The 18,978-nt window shown below is 37.4% G+C and overlaps 2 protein-coding genes and 1 pseudogene across 3 annotated transcripts; all 3 read right to left on the bottom strand.

Moving 5' to 3' along the window:
- Window positions 1–265: 265 nt before the first annotated feature.
- On the bottom strand, window positions 266–4,773 carry CRB (chloroplast RNA binding protein). The gene is made up of 11 exons (XM_086600928.1): window positions 4,304–4,773; window positions 3,461–4,189; window positions 3,157–3,294; window positions 2,821–2,907; window positions 2,548–2,638; window positions 2,371–2,425; window positions 2,182–2,242; window positions 1,460–1,681; window positions 1,215–1,331; window positions 1,023–1,112; window positions 266–621 (listed from the first exon to the last, which is right to left on the bottom strand). The coding sequence occupies exons 2-11, from the start codon at window positions 3,671–3,673 to the stop codon at window positions 442–444; spliced, it is 1,254 nt and encodes a 417-aa protein (XP_086457054.1). The 5' UTR covers window positions 3,674–4,189; window positions 4,304–4,773; the 3' UTR covers window positions 266–441.
- Window positions 4,774–9,073: 4,300 nt separating this feature from the next.
- LOC147508391 (F-box protein CPR1-like) lies at window positions 9,074–9,844 on the bottom strand. Its single transcript, XM_086597082.1, has one exon. The coding sequence runs from the start codon at window positions 9,842–9,844 to the stop codon at window positions 9,074–9,076; it is 771 nt and encodes a 256-aa protein (XP_086453208.1).
- A 2,342-nt stretch (window positions 9,845–12,186) lies between these two features.
- LOC147508390 (disease resistance protein RGA2 pseudogene) lies at window positions 12,187–18,228 on the bottom strand (annotated as a pseudogene). The gene is made up of 2 exons (XR_015218050.1): window positions 13,325–18,228; window positions 12,187–12,537 (listed from the first exon to the last, which is right to left on the bottom strand). The product of XR_015218050.1 is annotated as a disease resistance protein RGA2 pseudogene (transcript).
- Window positions 18,229–18,978: the final 750 nt, after the last annotated feature.

The following is an 18,978-nucleotide window of genomic DNA, read 5'->3' as shown; positions in this document are numbered from 1 at the left end:
GTTGCCTGTCAATTATCTTATGTGGCAAGCCATCGCGAGTCGGGACTTGCTTTGCCCATATATGCTGTTGCTCAAAATTTACCAAGACATCGGCTCGTGACATCTTAGTTGAGAGTTGAGACAATACATGACTTGTAAACTTGTATAGCATATGCCTCCGTTACCTCTGTATCAGTTTGTTCTTCATCTTTTGATGTTTGGTGATTACACCATCATTGTTATATATATAGACCCTAAAATGAACCGATGAACATCTGAAGAAAAATTAACAAAACAGGATTCTCTATGATTAACAAATCCATGGTCGTGTATGAAAATGCATTAGTCCTTACTTTTTAAAAGTTCTGACAAGGGTATGCCTTCATTTTTCTGGGAAAATAAAAACTATATTCATAATCCAATTTCTGGTGAGACAAAAAGGAAAGTAACACCAAATCAATTTTAGCTCTGTAGAACAAGATTTTTACTGAGAATCATGTCATCTGTTGTGAAGTCTGCTGCTTTTCTAAAAGTTCCTCTTCCGAAGTCTAGGTTGTAGGAATCTGCAAGTCCTTCAATCAGGTCAAATTCAGGCTTCCATCCTAGAACACTCTTGGCTTTGTCAACCGATGCAAAGAAATGCTGCATCATACCATACTCATTAGAAAGGAGCACTATGCATGCACAACCATGAACATGATTTAAATCGTCTATCTGTTGGACTATATTCGACAGATATGTTACATATGCCTAAGGGATACAGACAACCGTTTAAGACTTCTTCTGACTATTCTATTACTGGTTGAAAATTAATGCTCGACTACCTACCTTATGTGGATAAGAAACTAGTACATGGGCGATGGGCATACACAGACAGATAACTTGAGCATTCATGTAGCGCCACACACACACACCCTACCAAACACAAAACAGTACAATGTTTTCTTTCTTTCTTTTTTTACTTTTTCCCTGTTGCACATGTTCTTTGAAATGTTTGTTGCCATAATTTAGTAGATGTTATAGTGGATTTAGTATGTGTTTACCTGGTCACGGAATGGGAATGCCTTCTTTTTACCAAAATCAAATTCCTTAGGATTATAGTGAACGATCTCAGGTTCGGGGAAGCCAGCAGCCTGGAAAAATTAGTGGAATCAAATAAGGGAAAAGGAAAAATCTTCAACCTGAACAAGTGAACAGCATTTGTTGAATTCTTTTATATTCTCTATTATAATTACCTTAGCACACGCCTTTGCTAACCCATCAAACGTGACATATTTCTCTCCAGAGATATTGAAGATTTGCTTGCTTGCTTTCTCATTACCAAGAACCTGAATAAAGGCAGTGGCCAAATCCTGTAATGTGTTTCCACAGTTGAATGTGTTAGAAATTTAAGAACTAAATAAAAATAAAATAAGAAGTAGCTATAGCTGTAAATTTGAATTGTACATTATACTTGAGATAAAGATTTTAATCTTTTAACCTTAACATGGCCAAGTTGCGTTATTTGAACCCCTGAATTCGGGACTGGAATTGGACGACCAGCTTTCAATCTGTGAAAGAACCATTCCTCAACTGGGTTGTAGTTCAAAGGGCCATAAATGTAGACCGGTCTTATTGAAGTCCAGTTCACATCTCTCGACTGTAGTAAGTTTTCTGTCTCGAGCTTTCCTTTGTGCCTACTCTTTGGATCTACTGCATCAACCTATCATACAGTCCACACAAGTTAGAAGAAGATCTAAGGATCAGAAACTTCCAGAACATAACTAATTGCTCAGTTCCACTGCTTTCAGCAGAGATAAAAGCCAAGGGTTTTGTCAACTATGAGTTTCTGGAACAGTAAAATAATGTCCTGAAAGCATGTCTTCTGCCACAGATTGCATCTGAGCAGGACAACTGTGATCGTTAAGGGATATTTCCCTAACGTAAAGGCTCTTCAGTGTATCTATTGAAAGCTGAAAATATGGGGCTTCAGCCTTTTTCAACAGCCAAATAGACTCCCAACATTCTTTGAAGACCTCGCAGGCTCATATTTAAGATTTTGAGGGAAACATTAATGGGCTTAAATTAATTGGCCAGTGAAACGGTTCCGTCTTTGCTTCATACTCAAGAACACCATCTTATGATTCTTGTTTCGGAGTAAAGTTTCGTACATATACCAAATTATAGCTAAACAGAACTGAGCAGTGCATGATCATAACTCACCTCAACATGAGGCAACAGATCAGATTTGAGATATACACCTGCTGATGAACAATATATGTACCTGAGATCGTACGGAATCAGTTATTAGTGCATATACTTAAGACTTCTTTGGTTGACAATTAGAGATTAAGTAGATCAAATGTTGTCCAATCACAAAGGTGAAAAGGCTATTGGGATTTAGGATCTTACTGTTCAAGTTTTGGTAGCGCATCCAGTATTGGTTCTACTTCCTCTGCCTCTCGTCCTAAATTCCAAAAGTTATTAATTGAAAATGGGAAAGAAATGAATTCTTATTGAAATGTAGTAAATGCCTCCTTGAAAGCCATGGAAATGATCAGATTATCAATAAAAGGTTACAGGCATTACCATTGATATCATATACAACATCGAAACCTTCAGCAGCAAGGCTAGTCTTAACAAAGTCATAGTCCTTTCTGTCTCCTTTTAAGTGCAAGATCTACAATAATATGCAAAGAGGAGCTTAGTACCCAAAAAAAAAGCACACCACAAGTACTTGAAGTTCGCATGTAAGTTGTTTGCTTGTTAAATAAGTTTTTATTTGTCACATTTTCTATTCACTGTGATAATTTCGGATACTGATTAGTCCATCGCAGATAGAATATGAAACTAATAAATCACCTTAGAAGAGAAATCAGAAAAATCTTTCTCAGACTCCCCTGGCAATTGTTGAGCAATGGGTGCTTTTCCTCTTGTAAACAAGGTCACCTGTCATGGCCAATTCATTATAAGTTGCCAGTAAGTGTTCAGTATAGTAGTCCCTGTAACAGGCACGATTAAGTACTGGTTTAAAGGATTATTATAAAACGTGTGATGCTATACACTTTGAAAATTGAACTGATACTATTTTTGGATAGACGATATAAAGAAATCAAATTACAGTGCACCGTGTTTCGAGAAACTGAAACAAAGGAAAATGGTTTTTGCTTAAGAAAATTGTAAGTAAGAGAGACCTACTTGATGTCCTTCTTTGACAAGGAGCCTAGATAAGAAGATGCCAATAAATCTGGTGCCACCCATTATAAGAATTTTCTTCGCACTTGATGCTGTCACTTGCAATGCACTTCTTGGTTTGTGCCATACTTTCTGTTTGTACTGTTTAATCAAAACACACAATGCAAACTCATTCAGTTAGCGCGATCAGTTACCAAACTGCATGCACTAAAAGAACTAGTGAGACAGTGAGCAGTGAACGATGTCGATATGTGCTTTCGAGTATGTATGGTACAACAAGGTCCATATGAATGACAAACAACTGTACCTGGATTGGTTGGTTGAATCTAATGCCACTGAAGTCGGAGAGAGAAGATGGTGGGAGAGAGAAGGCAGGCTGTTTTTGTTGCACTACCACCACCCTTGCCATGTTCATTTTTTTTTCTTTTTCTTTTTGCTTCTCTTTACTTGCTTTTGTTCCACTTCTTTGAAATATTTGGTTGGCTGGGTTTGGATTGATGGACTTCAGTTTTTTGCTCATCTCATTTCTTTCTTTCTATGTGGTTCTCCCAAGTAAGGATAAGAGTAAGACCAGCCCCACTTCAGTTACATCCACGATCCACCACAGCCTTTCAAACGTTACTCACTTTTTTTTTTAACAGAGCTGGATCATAGACAATAATCTCGATTTTTTGAAATTTTAACAAGTCAAAGTTTTACCAAAATTTCAGAACTTTTCACTGAGATTAGTCTACCAAATTGGCAAATTCTTGTAAAGCTGAAATGTTCATCAAAATTTCAAGCTGCAAACAAGTAGGAATATTGCCGCCTCCTAGTGTATGAACGTGCATATCATTTGTGGTTTCAGTCCGATCATCAGTATAATCTAATAAAAAAGAAGCACTACTACTTTGAATTAATGTTTCGACCAAAACCACATAAAGTGCTTACACTCGGGTTTCAGAAAGAGGGGGAGCTGTTGGTGTTCTCCAGTGATGGGGTGGTTCATTATGTGAATGAACATAATGGGATTCTGATCATACATCCGTAATTGTCTCTACAAGCAGAAGAGAAGCAGTAAGTTTGCATTCCTGCCGGCTCACCTGTACAACTCACATCCTGCCTTTTGGGAGTTAAAGAAAAACAAGAAAAGAATTGTGAAAGTGTTCACCTTGAGAGGTAGGTTAGTAGAGGCAGTATGGCGAAAAAATTCCCGGCCCAGTATCTCTAAAGCTGTTATTGTTGAAGAGGTTATGCCAGAATCCCCTGCTGATTGTGCTGGAATACTTGGCAAGTGGCAACCACGTTATTGTTTAGTGCGGTTCGGTGGAAACTTCGTTCAGAGTTTCTTGGAGTGCGTTCTTTGAATAATATGGAACAAGGTTGGGAATCTGTGAATGTACTTGTATTGATAGAAGGAAGTGATGCCTATTTGAATTAATCTGACTGTGGCCGTCGGTGAGACTAGCCCAGATAAATTCAACAACTGGCCCCTTCCTGTACAAGGGAGGATGCCTGGCTATATAAATCGACCGTGAGTAGAACGGGGAATGACTGAATGAGTACGCACTGACGCACACATCCGATCCAGAATTTTTTTGAAAGAGATGTTTACTTTACTCGTGTTCAATTTTCACTCTTGAAGACTTTAGTCCACAACAGAAGAGCAGATATAGCTGGGCATGAGCTCTATTTCGTGATTTGGTCAATGTGCAAACCTTGGCTTATCCCTGGATGCTCAGCATTTACAGTGCATACATCGAATAAGATTTTGATGAAGATATTGTCTTCTGTGATTACTACTTTTTGGTGCTGTTCTTTTGAATCTTATCAGTCTCCATTGCACAGCAGACCCGGCTTAATTGAACCAAAGCATCCCTCATAACAACATCAACTTTTTTTTTTTTTCCGATAACCCCATAACAACATCAACTGAAAGAAAGGTAAATGCGTTTCATTCATCTTTATAAGCAAACAAACTGGCAAAAGTTCAAATTTTTCATCAATTCAAGGAAAAAGAGAAAAGAGTCCACCTATCAGTTTCACTAAATAGAATTGCTTGCTTTCAAGACAAAACTCTGTTCTCGATCAATTTTCATAAGACAATAAAGACATGTTCACGCAAGGCTATTCACGAAAGAGGCATTCTTCTATCCCCAGGCACTCTGTTAAAAGTACAATAGTAGATGTCTGCATATTGTATACATTTGTAATTTACCAAATCCATAACATATTCAGTTGTTACTGTCAACTCCAAAATCTTCATTCCCCATGTGCAATGAGCAAGCAAGTAATCATTCTAAATCAGATGGCTGATCCATTTATACGAAATACATTGAGTTCCACATTTGACTGAAACAAAGAGAAGCATACTATTTCGAAACCAAAAATCACAGATCGACTAAGCATGCCGCGGACACAAGTAAAAGAATTACGCATAGGCAATAAACATAAACCTTCTCACTGATCCTCTAGTCTCAATATTAATTTGCAGGAACATATCAATGAACCTCTAAAATGACATAAGTTCGATTCTATTACTACTCATCCTACAAACTCCATGAAAGCTTGAATCTTTCAGTTGCCTTTGCCACCGGTATACAATGTGCCTCCTCACATTTGCATCTACAAAACAATCATGCCGTAACAACTAGCTTCTACTGCTAGTTCAGCTAGTTCAACAAATACGTCTTCCCCAAATCGCCCACTCAACAAATACTTGCTAGGTTTAATAACGTTATAATATTCGTCATTGTTTTCTGCAAATTAAAATAGATCATGGCTGGTCTGCCGATAGGCATGGCGTTCAAGATAAGACTAGTGGTTTTGTTTTTGAGCTGAAAACTGTGGTCAGAGATTAATGTGCACCAAGTTTTACAGACGCACCTGCAACGTCCAAGAGATTTGAGGGGTAACCATGAAAGAATATCAGTGGTGATCTTGCTAGGTATTCGGTCCATTACTACTAACAACAATGAAACGAAAGAGTGGAAATCTTTGATGATGGTACGAGGTGGAGTTATATTTGTTATTAGGGGTTCTGAAGTTCTAAAATCCTGGCGTCTAGGTTACTAAATACGGAAATGTTCGCCTCTAGGGATTTTGTTTAGGAAAGCCCCTATAGGTACCCAAAGCCCAATGCGTGATTCATCCAACATTCCAAGTTCCAGACAGTACCAAAGTAACTTTTCCTACTTTCCCACGCACTTCGCTCGCAACATAAGCTGTGTTTGTTTTCGTGGAAATGTTTCAGCTAGAAAAGAGGATATTTAAGCTTCATCAACTAAAAACTACAAAAAAAGGAGGCAAATTCCGTGAACTGTTTGCTGCCATTTCTGTAACTGTGAAAGGTTTACTACTATATATACACCTTCTGGGAGGGATTATGGATCGGAGGAAGAAACACCTAAAAACTTCTAAGCTATATCCCTTGTCTAGTTAAACACCATCCCCTGTTCTAGCTAAACCTTTGAACTGTTTACAACAAAGCAAGCGCAAATAGTAAACAGACATGCTGAAAAACATCACAATATTTCATAATATACGCCTATTATTCCAGAGAACGACATCAAAATTATGATGTGTTAATCCCTGGTGTATCTCAGAAGATCAAGGATGCTTTGATGGAGAAGTTCATCTGATGATGAGAAGATCGTCCATTTAAATTTCAAACCAACACAGGTCAAGTGGGAACTCAGTTCCATACTTCCACGTAAATGATACTACAACTCATGAGTAGAAACTAGTACAGATATAAACCTTTTCCCTGCATTGTTTTGCAGAGTGCAACTGTAGTTCTAGTAATCCCGTGATACAATTGGAATTTCGAAGCCAGCACATGGCTCAGTAATCAAAATCTATGTTCTTTCTTTTAACCGCTCATACTTTTGCTTGTAACAGTGCTTATTGCAAAAGAAATGACAATTATTCACCCAACCTAATTTTAATGGTCCCTTACTCCCTTTTCAAATAGGCTCTGCCTATCTGCCAAAGGTTGCTGACAGAAAAGAGTGGTAGACTTTCCTACTAACTCCACATTCGTAATCAATTCTACTTCAATTTATGCCTGCATTGAATGATAACTCAAATCAATACTGTGATGTTTGTGAATAAGGGAATAAATCTGTCAGAACTAAGAAGCAAATCATCTAAGAGAATATATGGTCAATCCTAAGGAATGCTATGGTCGATGTTCTGGAGTTACTGGGTTGTCCACAGGCCAATACAACATTTCTGATGGTCGAGCTGCAGCTCTCTAGTTACATGCTCAACACAGGACTGAGTAATTGACCCTGACACTAGCCTTGATTGCCTTCCCTTTGGTCTTTGCCCCTCAAACTCCTCAAATTATAGAAACCACCCTTCAGATCCTAATTATCAGAAAGCACTGTTAACAATCTCTTTCTTCCCCTTCCAATTAGAAACAGCTTGTCCATCCTCTAACTAACACATAAATAGAACACTGAACAAAGATTATCGCTTTGTTACTGTCCATCCATATATACCCTCAATGACACTCCAATTGAAGGACATAATTTGTTTATTCTTCAAAATACAACGTACCTGGTACATATAATAGTTAATACACAATTAGGCTCTCAAAGCTTGATCAAATAGTGATGCATCAACCTTAACACTCTGTTTCTCCCTTTCCTTCATTGTTCACGGCCAATCATGTTGCTGGTGATTATCTAACGACAGTCCCCACCACCTCGCAGTATACTAGTTTTATCTTAGTCTATCCACGAATATCCTCCCTATCCTTCGTAATATAATCATCCCCACCATGACAGAACTCTAGTCTCATTTTACTTAAATGTCACTCGTACAGTCTTACTTCTTCGCTATGATTGCTGCCCAGCGTATAAATTTGACTCTGATTCATAACATTTTCATACATCAAATGTCTAACAAACAATAGCAGTACTTTCTTGATTCCTGTTAGGAGATATCCAAACCAAAACCATACATATCAATCAACCTTCTTATATAGAAGACAATGTTTTCGAGTTGTTGGTGTTTTCAGGTGAGGGGCACATTTTGAGAATGGATATAAATATATAATTATATGAATGGGGTGCCAAAGACTACATGGTTAGAAGGCATCATCATTAGGTGCCAAATTCTGCTATTATATGTATGTATGACTCCTATTTGTAGTATTGCAAAAACAAAAAAAAAAAAAAAAAAAAAAAAAAAACATTAGAAACTTAATCAACATGCAGTTTCTCCATAGATAAACAAATAATTTACCACCATAGTCCTTAAACTACTTCAATATCAGATTTTGTTTGCTAAGGCCTTTAAATTCAACATTTTTACGGAAGCACATTAGAAAATCATTCTAAATTGGATGCTTATGCATATGGAATATGTTAGGTCTTACAACTGACTTCCGAGAAAAAAAATAGAAAAAGAGAAAAAAGGCCGCGAAAAGAAACATATATTATTCTAAGAAAAAGGAAAGAAAACCAGAGATGTAATAAGCATGCATCCGTCATAGGTAAGGTAAATTACACAGAGGCAATAAAAATAACCCTTATCTTGAATCATTTAGTCTCTACTAATATTTTCAGGAACGTAACAAAAACCTTCAAAAGGGAAATATAGGAGGACATTACCTACATAGCATATCATGTTCATTCTACAAACTCCATCAAAGCTTGAATCTCTAAGAGTTGCCTTTGCCACTGCTACATAATATGTGGCTCACATTTGCAGCTCCAACACAAAAATGCCTGCGATAGCTTCTTCTGTTTCTCCAACTAGTTTAAAAAAAAGACGTCATCCCCCAGTCCACCACTACCAAGTTCTTGAGTTGATTTATCTGAAGCTCACAACTTTCGTCCATTTTCAAAATCAGGCAGTACACTTTAATTTCCCTCACAGTTCGTTTCAAAGAAGGACTTGATTGATATCAGGCTGCCCACAAATGGAACTGTTACAAAGAAAAATAGGTCCCCAGGTTGCGAAAGCTATCACGATCCAATTTAAGAAGTCTGCGTTGGTTGCTTTCGGTGTTATATGCAACAAGGTCAGTTAAACCACAAAATAGTAAAATTTCACCACTCTTCAGAACTTGGATAGGCCTAACTAATCCAATAGCCGAATCGCAAATTAGATTTTGCTCCAAAGAAAATTGCTTGTTCCAACACATCTCCCCGTCATAATCCTTCACAACCCATATATCAACAAACTGTCCAGAAGAGGTATCCACCAAAGAAAGACGCTTATCAAGAACCCCGAGTGCACAATGTTCCAATGGACCATAATAACGAGTCAACCCAACAGATTCGGGTGTCGGAAAAACCAAAAATTCTTCAACCACCAAATTGAAGGACAAGATAAATGGCTTGGAAACCAGAGAACGTACATCCTCAGCAATCCAATGAAGAGAGCCATTAGCAAACTCAAACGAAACAGCTACTTCAGCCTTAAAAACCAAGTGTGGGACATCAACCTTCAATTTTCTCCATGTATCAGTACCTAACGTATAAACTCCAACTTCACTGAAAACATTCTCATTATCAAGTTTATAAAAAAACACAAACACCACTTTAAACTCCCTCCTAACAACATCAAATCCAAACCCACACACAACTTGTTCAACATTCTTGCCTACATTACAAAACTCAAAACACGGTAATTCTTGGTTTTCACGAGTAATGGGGTTATACACATAAATGGGATCGTGAATAGGAAGGACATACATATCGCGTTCTTGCCTTGTCATCAATGACATCAAATGGTCCCTATTAGTAACAAGTTTACTTTTAATACTTGATAAACATATGAGTCCATTGCATGATCCTAGTATCAAGATTTCATACATGGGCTTAATATCCATAAACGGAGCAGCAACAGTTTTGGGTATGATAGTATTTGAAGTAAGGTTGTCATGATTGATACGAGTGTAATATATTTTGGGCAGCAGTTTATTACGTGAAACCCTGCATGAGAGTAAGAGGTCAGGGTGGTGGTTGGTTTTAGAAAGATAGGTGAGCTGGAAAGTGAGGTCGGATATAATGGTACGCCAGGTTTTACATACCAACTTTGAGTTGAATAGGGAGTTGAGGGGAGGGGCGGATGCAGGATTCAACAATAGGGGGCTACTAACACTAATTCTCACTACTATTTTTTTTTTTTTTTTTTGGAGTGAACAGTTACCACTGTACTTTTGGGTTTTGAGCAAAGTTAGGGGGGGGGCTACAGCCCTGGTCAGCCAACTCATAGGTAATCTTGAAAGAATATCATTGGTAATATCTCTTGGTAATCTATCCGCCATTATTTTTTTGATATATATTGTATAAAAGAAGGAAGAATCACGTACCTTTTTATTAGTGATCGTGGTATAAAAGTTTCAAGAATGAATTGCAGATTGCAGATAGTTGGATATATATATATGGGTTTTGAGGCGGTTTGAAGTTTTACTAGCCTTTGGACGTCGCCTCAGGTCTTTTTTTTTTTTCTGTATCTATTTTTCTAGAAATTGGGCTCTAGACACTTTCTTTAGTGTCTTTTTTGTCTAGAGAAAGACCAATATTATCTTTTGATTCTACTCCAATTTTAACAACATGTCACTTTTTGGGTATATTAACTGTTTTTAAAACTTCTTATTTTTCCTTTTTACCTTTCATTTGTAATCGCCAATTTCTTCCACAAATAAATAATAATGAAAAATCTAATGTCGTGCAAGTTCAGAGGTGTGTGTGTCAATCGAGGCCACTCATCAGGCAAGGGTGCGTGTGTATTGCTCCAAGATGTACTGCAATCAAATAATACAATTGTCTTATAAAAAAAAACCATTTGTCCTTTCACAATTTCACAATTTGAATTACATCAAACAAAGTTTAAACATGATATTCAAAATTATCGTAGATGATTTTAAATTGTTAAAGTTCAGATTGAAATTAGTTGTAATCAACATACATTTTTTCCGTTTTTGAAGTTGATGTTTTCCACATTGTTTTGGTCTCTGTAAATTCATCTCACTTTTAATTGGAAATTTGTAGATTTTGGATGAATTTTAGTTATTTTGATTAACCCACTACTCTTTTGGTAATCGATTTAGTTCATAGTTTTTTTTTTTTGGTAGTTGGCTTTTTAGTTGGGACTAATAAAAAGAGGTCAAAATTGTAAAAAATCAGCCTCAAATTTGAGGCAGATGTCAAATTTCAGTTTTTATGGAGGAAAAACAAAAAAAAAGTTTGTTATTTCCTCTGAACATAAGAAATTTGCGTATGTGTACCTATACCCAATTTTCTGATCTATTTTTTGGATGAAACCACGTGCCTCTCTCTCTTCTTTTATCCCTGACTCGTATTTTTGTTTGTGGTGGTCAAATAAACAGGTGTCATGAAAGTGTACAAAAACTCACCCACGCCCCTTATAACAAGTAGTAGAGATATACGACTCCCATTGGACGCAAACAGAAGGTCTTCTACTGCTATCCACTAACCGGTAATTGTTGATCTGTATCGAGATACGCACAGGCCTAATTATATATAAAAGATCAATATAATTATGGAAACCACCCTTCAGCCACGTTCCAAATTATTCAGTTTAATAAAAACATTTTGTTCCCCTTCTAACGAGAAACACTGTCCATCCTTTAACTAAGACATAATCAGAAAACTGATTGTTCCTGCAATCCATTTCACAAACAATAATCACTGTGCTACTATCCGTTCCAATATATTCTAAATGTGAGTCCAGTTTAAGACCCCCATTTGCTTATACTTCAACTAAAGTTCTCAAAGCATAAACAGATAGTGATGTTAGTCCATTAACGATAGTCCGGCCTAACACTCACCGCCTCACAGGATGCTAGAGTGATATTTGTCTACCAACGGTTATTGTCTCAAACCTTTGTAATATAACGATCCTCACCATGATAGAGCTCTGGTCACTTCTTACTATATATGTCCCGCAGTCTTCCTGTGAGAGGTTCAATTTGTGATGGATATATATAAATATAATTACATGGTTAGAGGGCCGCATGCCCGCATCATCATCTGGTGCCATATTTAAGTATCACATGCATGATGCATCCTATTTGTAGTATTGCCAAAAGAAATGATTAGAAACTTAATCAACACGCAGTTTCTCCGTGCATAAACAAATAGTACTTGGACTACTTTACATTAGACAAATTCAACACTTTTACCGAATACGCTGTTAGTTTCCAAATTCCAATTACAAAACTTTCATCACTTCATCTGAAAACACAACTTCTGCAGTGGCTTTGTGACAAGGTCAAAATTACTACAGGACTCCCATTCTGGCCATCCAACCAACAAGCGCAATGTATAATGAGAGAGAAATACCTCCTTACGGGAGCATAAAATATGGGAAGAAAGACCTCTCGTAGGTCACTGCCCTTGTTCGGTTGTCTTCGATGACCTCCTAATCGTCACAAGGAAAAACAAGTTATTAAAATACTTTAAAAGAACAAAAGCAAACTTGGCCTGCTTGTTTATATTTAGCAGAGTTCATCAATCACAATTACCAACACCGAAATTCAGCAAAGTTTTAACTGTAAATATAAAGATTAGCATATAAAACTACTGTAAATGAAGTGTGGCATGTTAAGTATGGGAGCTAGTGACCAGAAAAAGACAGTATTGATATCTAAACTCTTCAGTTTTGGTAAGAACACAACTAGTGGTTTACTATAAACTCATTAACAGATGCTTCATTTAAAATAAAATATATAAATGACATAAATACAACAAATAAAGAAGAGATTCATTCTGGTCTCCGAAACAGTGTTAACTTCAATTGCTTTATCAGAGTTCAAATACTTCTTTGCATTATTTTTGCAGAAAACTAACATCTCAAATGCTTAAGTAACAAGAATTGTAACTGTAATTAAATTTAGTTAATGGTCACAGTGGAAAGCACCTCAGACAGGACTAATAATTTCATTCGGGCCATCCAGTTCTCCATTTTAATCTTTTACGAGGAGTTTGATTCCTAATCCAGAAATAAATAGTTTGGAAATGACAGAGGATAAGCACAAAGGGTGAAGTAACAATTAGCCTGAATACATTTTGGGCACTTTTTTACAGCTTAAGGTTCCAAAAAAAACACATTGAACCTGTTTTGTTCACTATTTCCTGTTCTAAAAGTTTAAGAACTTTTGCAGAAGAATGGAGCAATTGAAACACATTGAGCAATTTTTTGTTCTTACCAAAGAGTCATATTAAGAGTTTTGGAATGTGGGAGACTTTCTGCCAGTCGTCTCCCCCTTCCATGCTTCGTCTATGAAGATCAGGATGACAGCTTTTAATAATTAGAGTCTGAAGGGCAGTCAGATGACGCAGTCCGTCTGGCAGGATTGTCAAACTCTTACAGGAGGAAATCTTCATATAAGAAAGTTTTATGAGACTCCCTATCCAGTCAGGTATAGACACCAGGGAAGAACACCTCAAAATTTCAAAATGTTGAAGCATAAAAGCATGTCGTATTCCCTCTGGCAAAGTTGCCATTTCAGGGAAATCACCAATTATGAGACTTCGAAGGGCAGTGAGGTGATAAAACTCCACCTTTGAGATGTCCAAATTTGGACAACCGGAAATAACTAAATCCTGTAGAGTTCCTTTATATCTCAGGACATGTAACAATGTCGTCAGGCTTGAACAATCTCTGATGCTCAATTGTACAAGAGAACTCCTTCCCACCTCTGGCAAACACTGCAACTCACAACAACCACTAATATAAAAGGATTTGAGAGATGAGAGATTTCCCAGTTCCTCTGGAAGAATCTTAAGCTTCTCGCATGACCAGATGCGCAAAGATTGCAGAGCAGTGAGGTTTGGTAGCATCCTTTCTGGAAAAGAGACTGCCTCACTAAAACTGGAGATTGTAAGGGAAGAAAGACAAGGTAGGTTCTCCAATGATCTCAATACAATCTCACTGCAGTTCCCCACATACAAACATTCAAGAGAAGATGACAATAGAAGTCTTGTTAACTTGGGACAGTTATTAATGTTCAACTTCTTAAGACAAGGGAGAAGGATACCTTCTCTCCCTCCGTTCTCATTCCAGGAAGACCACTTCTCCAATTTAGGCATGTCATCAAGTTCGAGTTCCTCAAGTGACGTGAATCCATTTCCAATGCCTCCACTGTCAATGATCTTCACAGAATCTAATGAATGCATAACAAGAGTCTTGAGGAGAGGTAGTCTACTAAGCGGAGGGAGGTGCTCACATCTTCTACATTTTGCGAAAGAGATTTTTACCAAATTTGGGAGGGGTAAAAAATCTAACCAACTTGGAAAATTTTCTCCCTGAAATCCTTCAACCGATAACCTTTTCATATTTGGGTGAGGTTGGAGACCCTCTATGACATCTGTGTCGTTGTCTTCTTGAAAGTGGGATTCAGACCAAACTAGACTCAGCGATCTAAGATTTTTCCTTGTTATCAAATGTGCTTCTTTGGCATCCCTTGAACTTTTCACATGCTCAAGCTTTTTTATCTTTATTTCTCCTTTGAGGTTGTTCAGTTTTTGCAACTCTTTTATACGACATCCATCCTTTGAGCCCACAATGAAGATGCTAAGTGTTAGGAGGCAAGTTAACTTTCCAATCCCAATTGGCATTTGATCTATCCTGTCACATTCCCTGATATCTAAATGTCTTAGCCTGCTCATGTTCCTTATGTCTTTGGGTAACATTCGAAGATTATGACACATCACAAGTTTCAGCGTTTGCATATTTCTCAGCCCACAGATCGATTCTGGCAATGATGTAATATCAGTCCAAGAGAGGTTCAGATACCTCAAGTGTTTCAGATTGCCTATTGAATCTGGAAGTCTTGTAATTTTGGAGAGTTTCAAAGTCATTGCCCGCAAGGATGTAAACCTTGAGAAGTCGAAGTCAACATTCTTCTTATATCCTGAATTATTTAACAAAAGCAGTGTGCGCAAGAATGGCGATAACTGATGTATAAACTCCACATTTTCTGAAGCTTCAGATAGACCAAACATAAATGACAAATGTCGAGTGCACCTGGGAATATTTTCTGAGTTTCCGACCTCCACAGTAGAGCATTCATTCTTTGTAATATAACAAGCAAGATCGTGTACAAGGTCATGCATCATACAGCTTACTATTTCACCATCTTCATCTTTCTCTACATTTTGAAAGAGCGACCTCCACAACAACCCATTGAAAATATCATTTGCAGTATCTTCCAATTCCATTCTTTCTTTGAATTGAACCAAACCATTTGCCATCCATAGATGAATTACCTCTTCCTTTTTCATTTTATAATCTTTAGGAAATATTGAGCAAAACGTGAAGCAATGTCTCATATATGTAGGTAAGTGATTATAGCTCAATCTCAAGGCAGGTAAGATGGTATTTTCATTGTTTTGTGGCAAATCCCAAATTGCACTATCTCTCACAAAAATCCACTCTTGTTCCTCACGTTTAAATCGCATTAAGCCTCCCAGAGCCTTTGCAGCCAATGGTACACCTCTACACTTTCTTACAATCTCCTTGCCAACCTCGACCAACTTTGAACTCTCTGCATTCCCCCTGCCAAATGCACGTTGCTTGAATAAATTCCAGCAGTCGTCCTCGGATAAGTACTGCAAACAGTAAGGAGAAATGGTGCCCATGATTGACGCTACAGTCTCGAGGCGAGTAGTTACAATTATTGAACTTCCTCTGGCTCCGCATCTTAATGAATACTTGAATTTGTTCCACTCTTCCTGATTTTCATTCCACACATCGTCCAAAACAAGTAAAAACGCTTCCCATCAAGTTTTTCCTGAAGCTTGCACTGTAGAGGATCTAAATCTTCATGGTCACACACATCTCCTGAAATGGATACTATGACTGCTCTTGTAAGCTTCTTTACATCAAAATCTTCCAATACACAGACCCAAATTCTGACATCAAAATGCTCTTTGACAGACTCTTCATTGTAGACCATTCGTGCAACAGTAGTTTTCCCAAGGCCACCAATACCAAGAATGGGATAGATAGAGACATCTTCTTCATTACCTACATTGTTTAGCAATAGGCTAACAATGTAATCTTTTTCTTCATCTCTTCCGTAGACTTGCGCTTCAGTTAAAATCGAGCTAGTTTCTCGGTTCTTGTAGAATTCATTTCTTCTCTCTACAACTCCCTCTTTAAAATGAAAGTTAGACCTTTCAGCAGCAATTTTATCAAATGTCTCCCTAATTTTCTCTATTTTCGTTGCAATCTTATAACGAAACTTAATATGTTCGAAATTGAAGCAGGATAATAAAGTCTCACATACCAGTTGGTGTCTTACTCCTGACTGTTGTTGAATAGCTTCAGTCGCCCACTCATCTAGAATATCATCAGCCTCATAAGCTGTGTCTTTAATTTTTCTTAGCCAGTTCTCAATCGCCCTATTTGTCAGTTGCTTCTCCTCGGCATCTTCAAGGACACTTTGTATTGTTGACAATGTGCTGGATAGTTTCTTCATCTCTTCTTCCACACCCCATAGTAGACTAACTTCCTTCTGGATTAAAGAGCTGAGGTTGTCATATAGGACTCCCAGAAATGGAGAAACTACCACTTGAAGAGCTGTACCTGCCATTACTCCTTGGCCAAAAAGCAGGAAGGTATATATATTTTGAATCTTTCTTGAAGATATTACAGTTTACTCATGGAAGACAAGTTCGTATTATTTTCGTCTGTCTGCTCAAAGCAGGGTCATTAGCCCACTAGTGTTCAAAGTCAATAGATACTACCTTCCAATCAGAAAAATATATGTGGTCACAACTGTGGATTTCTCTGTAGAAATAAGTCAAAGAACTACGTCTTGCATTATTGAAGGGCCCATATGCTACTTCTTTTTTCCTCCAATAGACTGAAGGAATACACTACCATACCTCAAGACTCAAGTCAGTCGAAAAGAATGACCTTAACGGTACTAAATATGACCAGAACAAAAAGAGAGAAAAAACATTTTCTTTTTTTAGTAATCACTTTCGAATTGGGGTTTCCAGTCAATTGATTTCCAATTAGAATTTTTGGACGATTATGCCTAAAAATGTGCCCCTATACGTTCTAAAGGAATTCCCCCATTCTTTTCGGCATCAGAGAAGAAATGTTATAAAAATGCACCATGTATGATCCCCCAAGTTGACAATTCGAGCAGTCCTAAGCCTCTAGCTACTGCAAGAACTAAATTTGACCCGAAAAAAAATCAACAAAACCAAAACAGACAACTGTAAGAACCTTTTTCATCTTCTTCCTTTGACCAGCTACTGGCCTCAACCATGCACTGTTTTAATGTAGGAAATTAGCATAAAGATATAAAACCAAACACCTCTTTAACCTTGACATTTACCGATCATAAAAATAAAATAAACAAACACCTCTAAAAGGACATAAGTAGAACTTGTTTACCTAAAAAGCATTACAGTACTACACACTCTTCCTACATACTCTGTTAATAGCCTTTCATCTGCTATTCATATACAATATGCCTCCTTTGGAGCTGCACTTAATTTTTTTTTTTGAAACAACTTCCACTACTTCGCCAAATAATTCAGTCAAGTTCGAAATCATCCTCCAATCCACCAAAATACATATTCTTGAGCTGATTGGTCTAAAATTCATAGCTTGCCTAGCTCCTGTTTCAAACTCAAGTCATTAGCTTTTACTATCACTAGCAACATCGGGTCTCCACTGATCCCTACAAAAGTGTATCCACGCGCGCACAACTCCCAATTCTTCAAACCAAATTCTAACACGAAAAACACAGGACTTCCACTACTAGCTTCTATAAATAGATTTGAGTGCTTCCAATGGAATTCCAGATTTCTATTCTCAGTTAATATATAAAAACACCAGAGGAAGGTTGGTAAGTGGGTTTTCTAAGAATTTACTTTGGGCAAAAACAGAGCTTAGCGTAACATCTTAACGTGCCAATTAGGCCAACTGAACAAACATAATAAAATCCAATAAAGGGGTTTTCAAGCATAGGCACTGACTGCAGAACTTCAATTGATTTAAAAATGTTAACTTACACGATATAAAAATCAGTCATCACTTAAATTTGCCAAATTGCTAATGAAACTTACACAAGAAAACAAGAAGAGTGGTGCATACCTAGGTAGAGAAAGATAAGTGAACAAAAACTCCGCCCAACCATAGTCCATAGTAAATAAGCCTTTATCCTGATGGCCGTTTTCTTTTTCGGAAAGAATATTTTACGCCGTCACTGTCCATTCTACAAACGGATTTGATTGAAATGAAGCTGGTCACAAATGGAAATGGTTCAAAGTTTCCAAACTTTTTACCAATTTTGAGAGACCTGCATTTTTTGCTTTTAGTGTTATATGCAACAAGGCGACTGAAGCCACACTTTAGTAAAATTTCCCCATTCTTCAGAACTTGAACAGGCCTAATTAATCCACCAGGCGATGGATGAACCAAGTGAACTGCTTGTTCCATGACATCTTCCCATTATAGTCTTTCACAACCCATATATCGACATACTGTTTCGAAGAGGAATCCACCAATGAGTACCCCAAGTGCACAATGGAATCGGGTGTTGGGAACACTGAAAATTCTTCAATCCCAAAATGACACGCGTATTAGAATTGGATGAATTATCATCTGCGGCAATCCAATGAAGAGACCCATTAGAGAATAGGAAGCAAGCAAGTTTGGGACATTACAAATCTTTCTTCTCCTAATGTATAAACATGAACTTCTCTCTTATAATTTATAGGCTCCGTGTACATTTTGTAGAACAGCACTACCAATTTAAATTCTTGCATAGAGACATCGTACCCGAACCCGGAGATGTATTCAAAAATTTACCGTGCACTTGTTAGTAAATTTTAAGTA

Source organism: Coptis chinensis, chromosome 3 (genome assembly GCF_015680905.1).
Source record: "Coptis chinensis isolate HL-2020 chromosome 3, ASM1568090v1, whole genome shotgun sequence".
NCBI classification, from domain to species: Eukaryota; Viridiplantae; Streptophyta; class Magnoliopsida; order Ranunculales; family Ranunculaceae; genus Coptis; species Coptis chinensis.
This window is presented reverse-complemented; position numbering and strand designations above follow the sequence as displayed.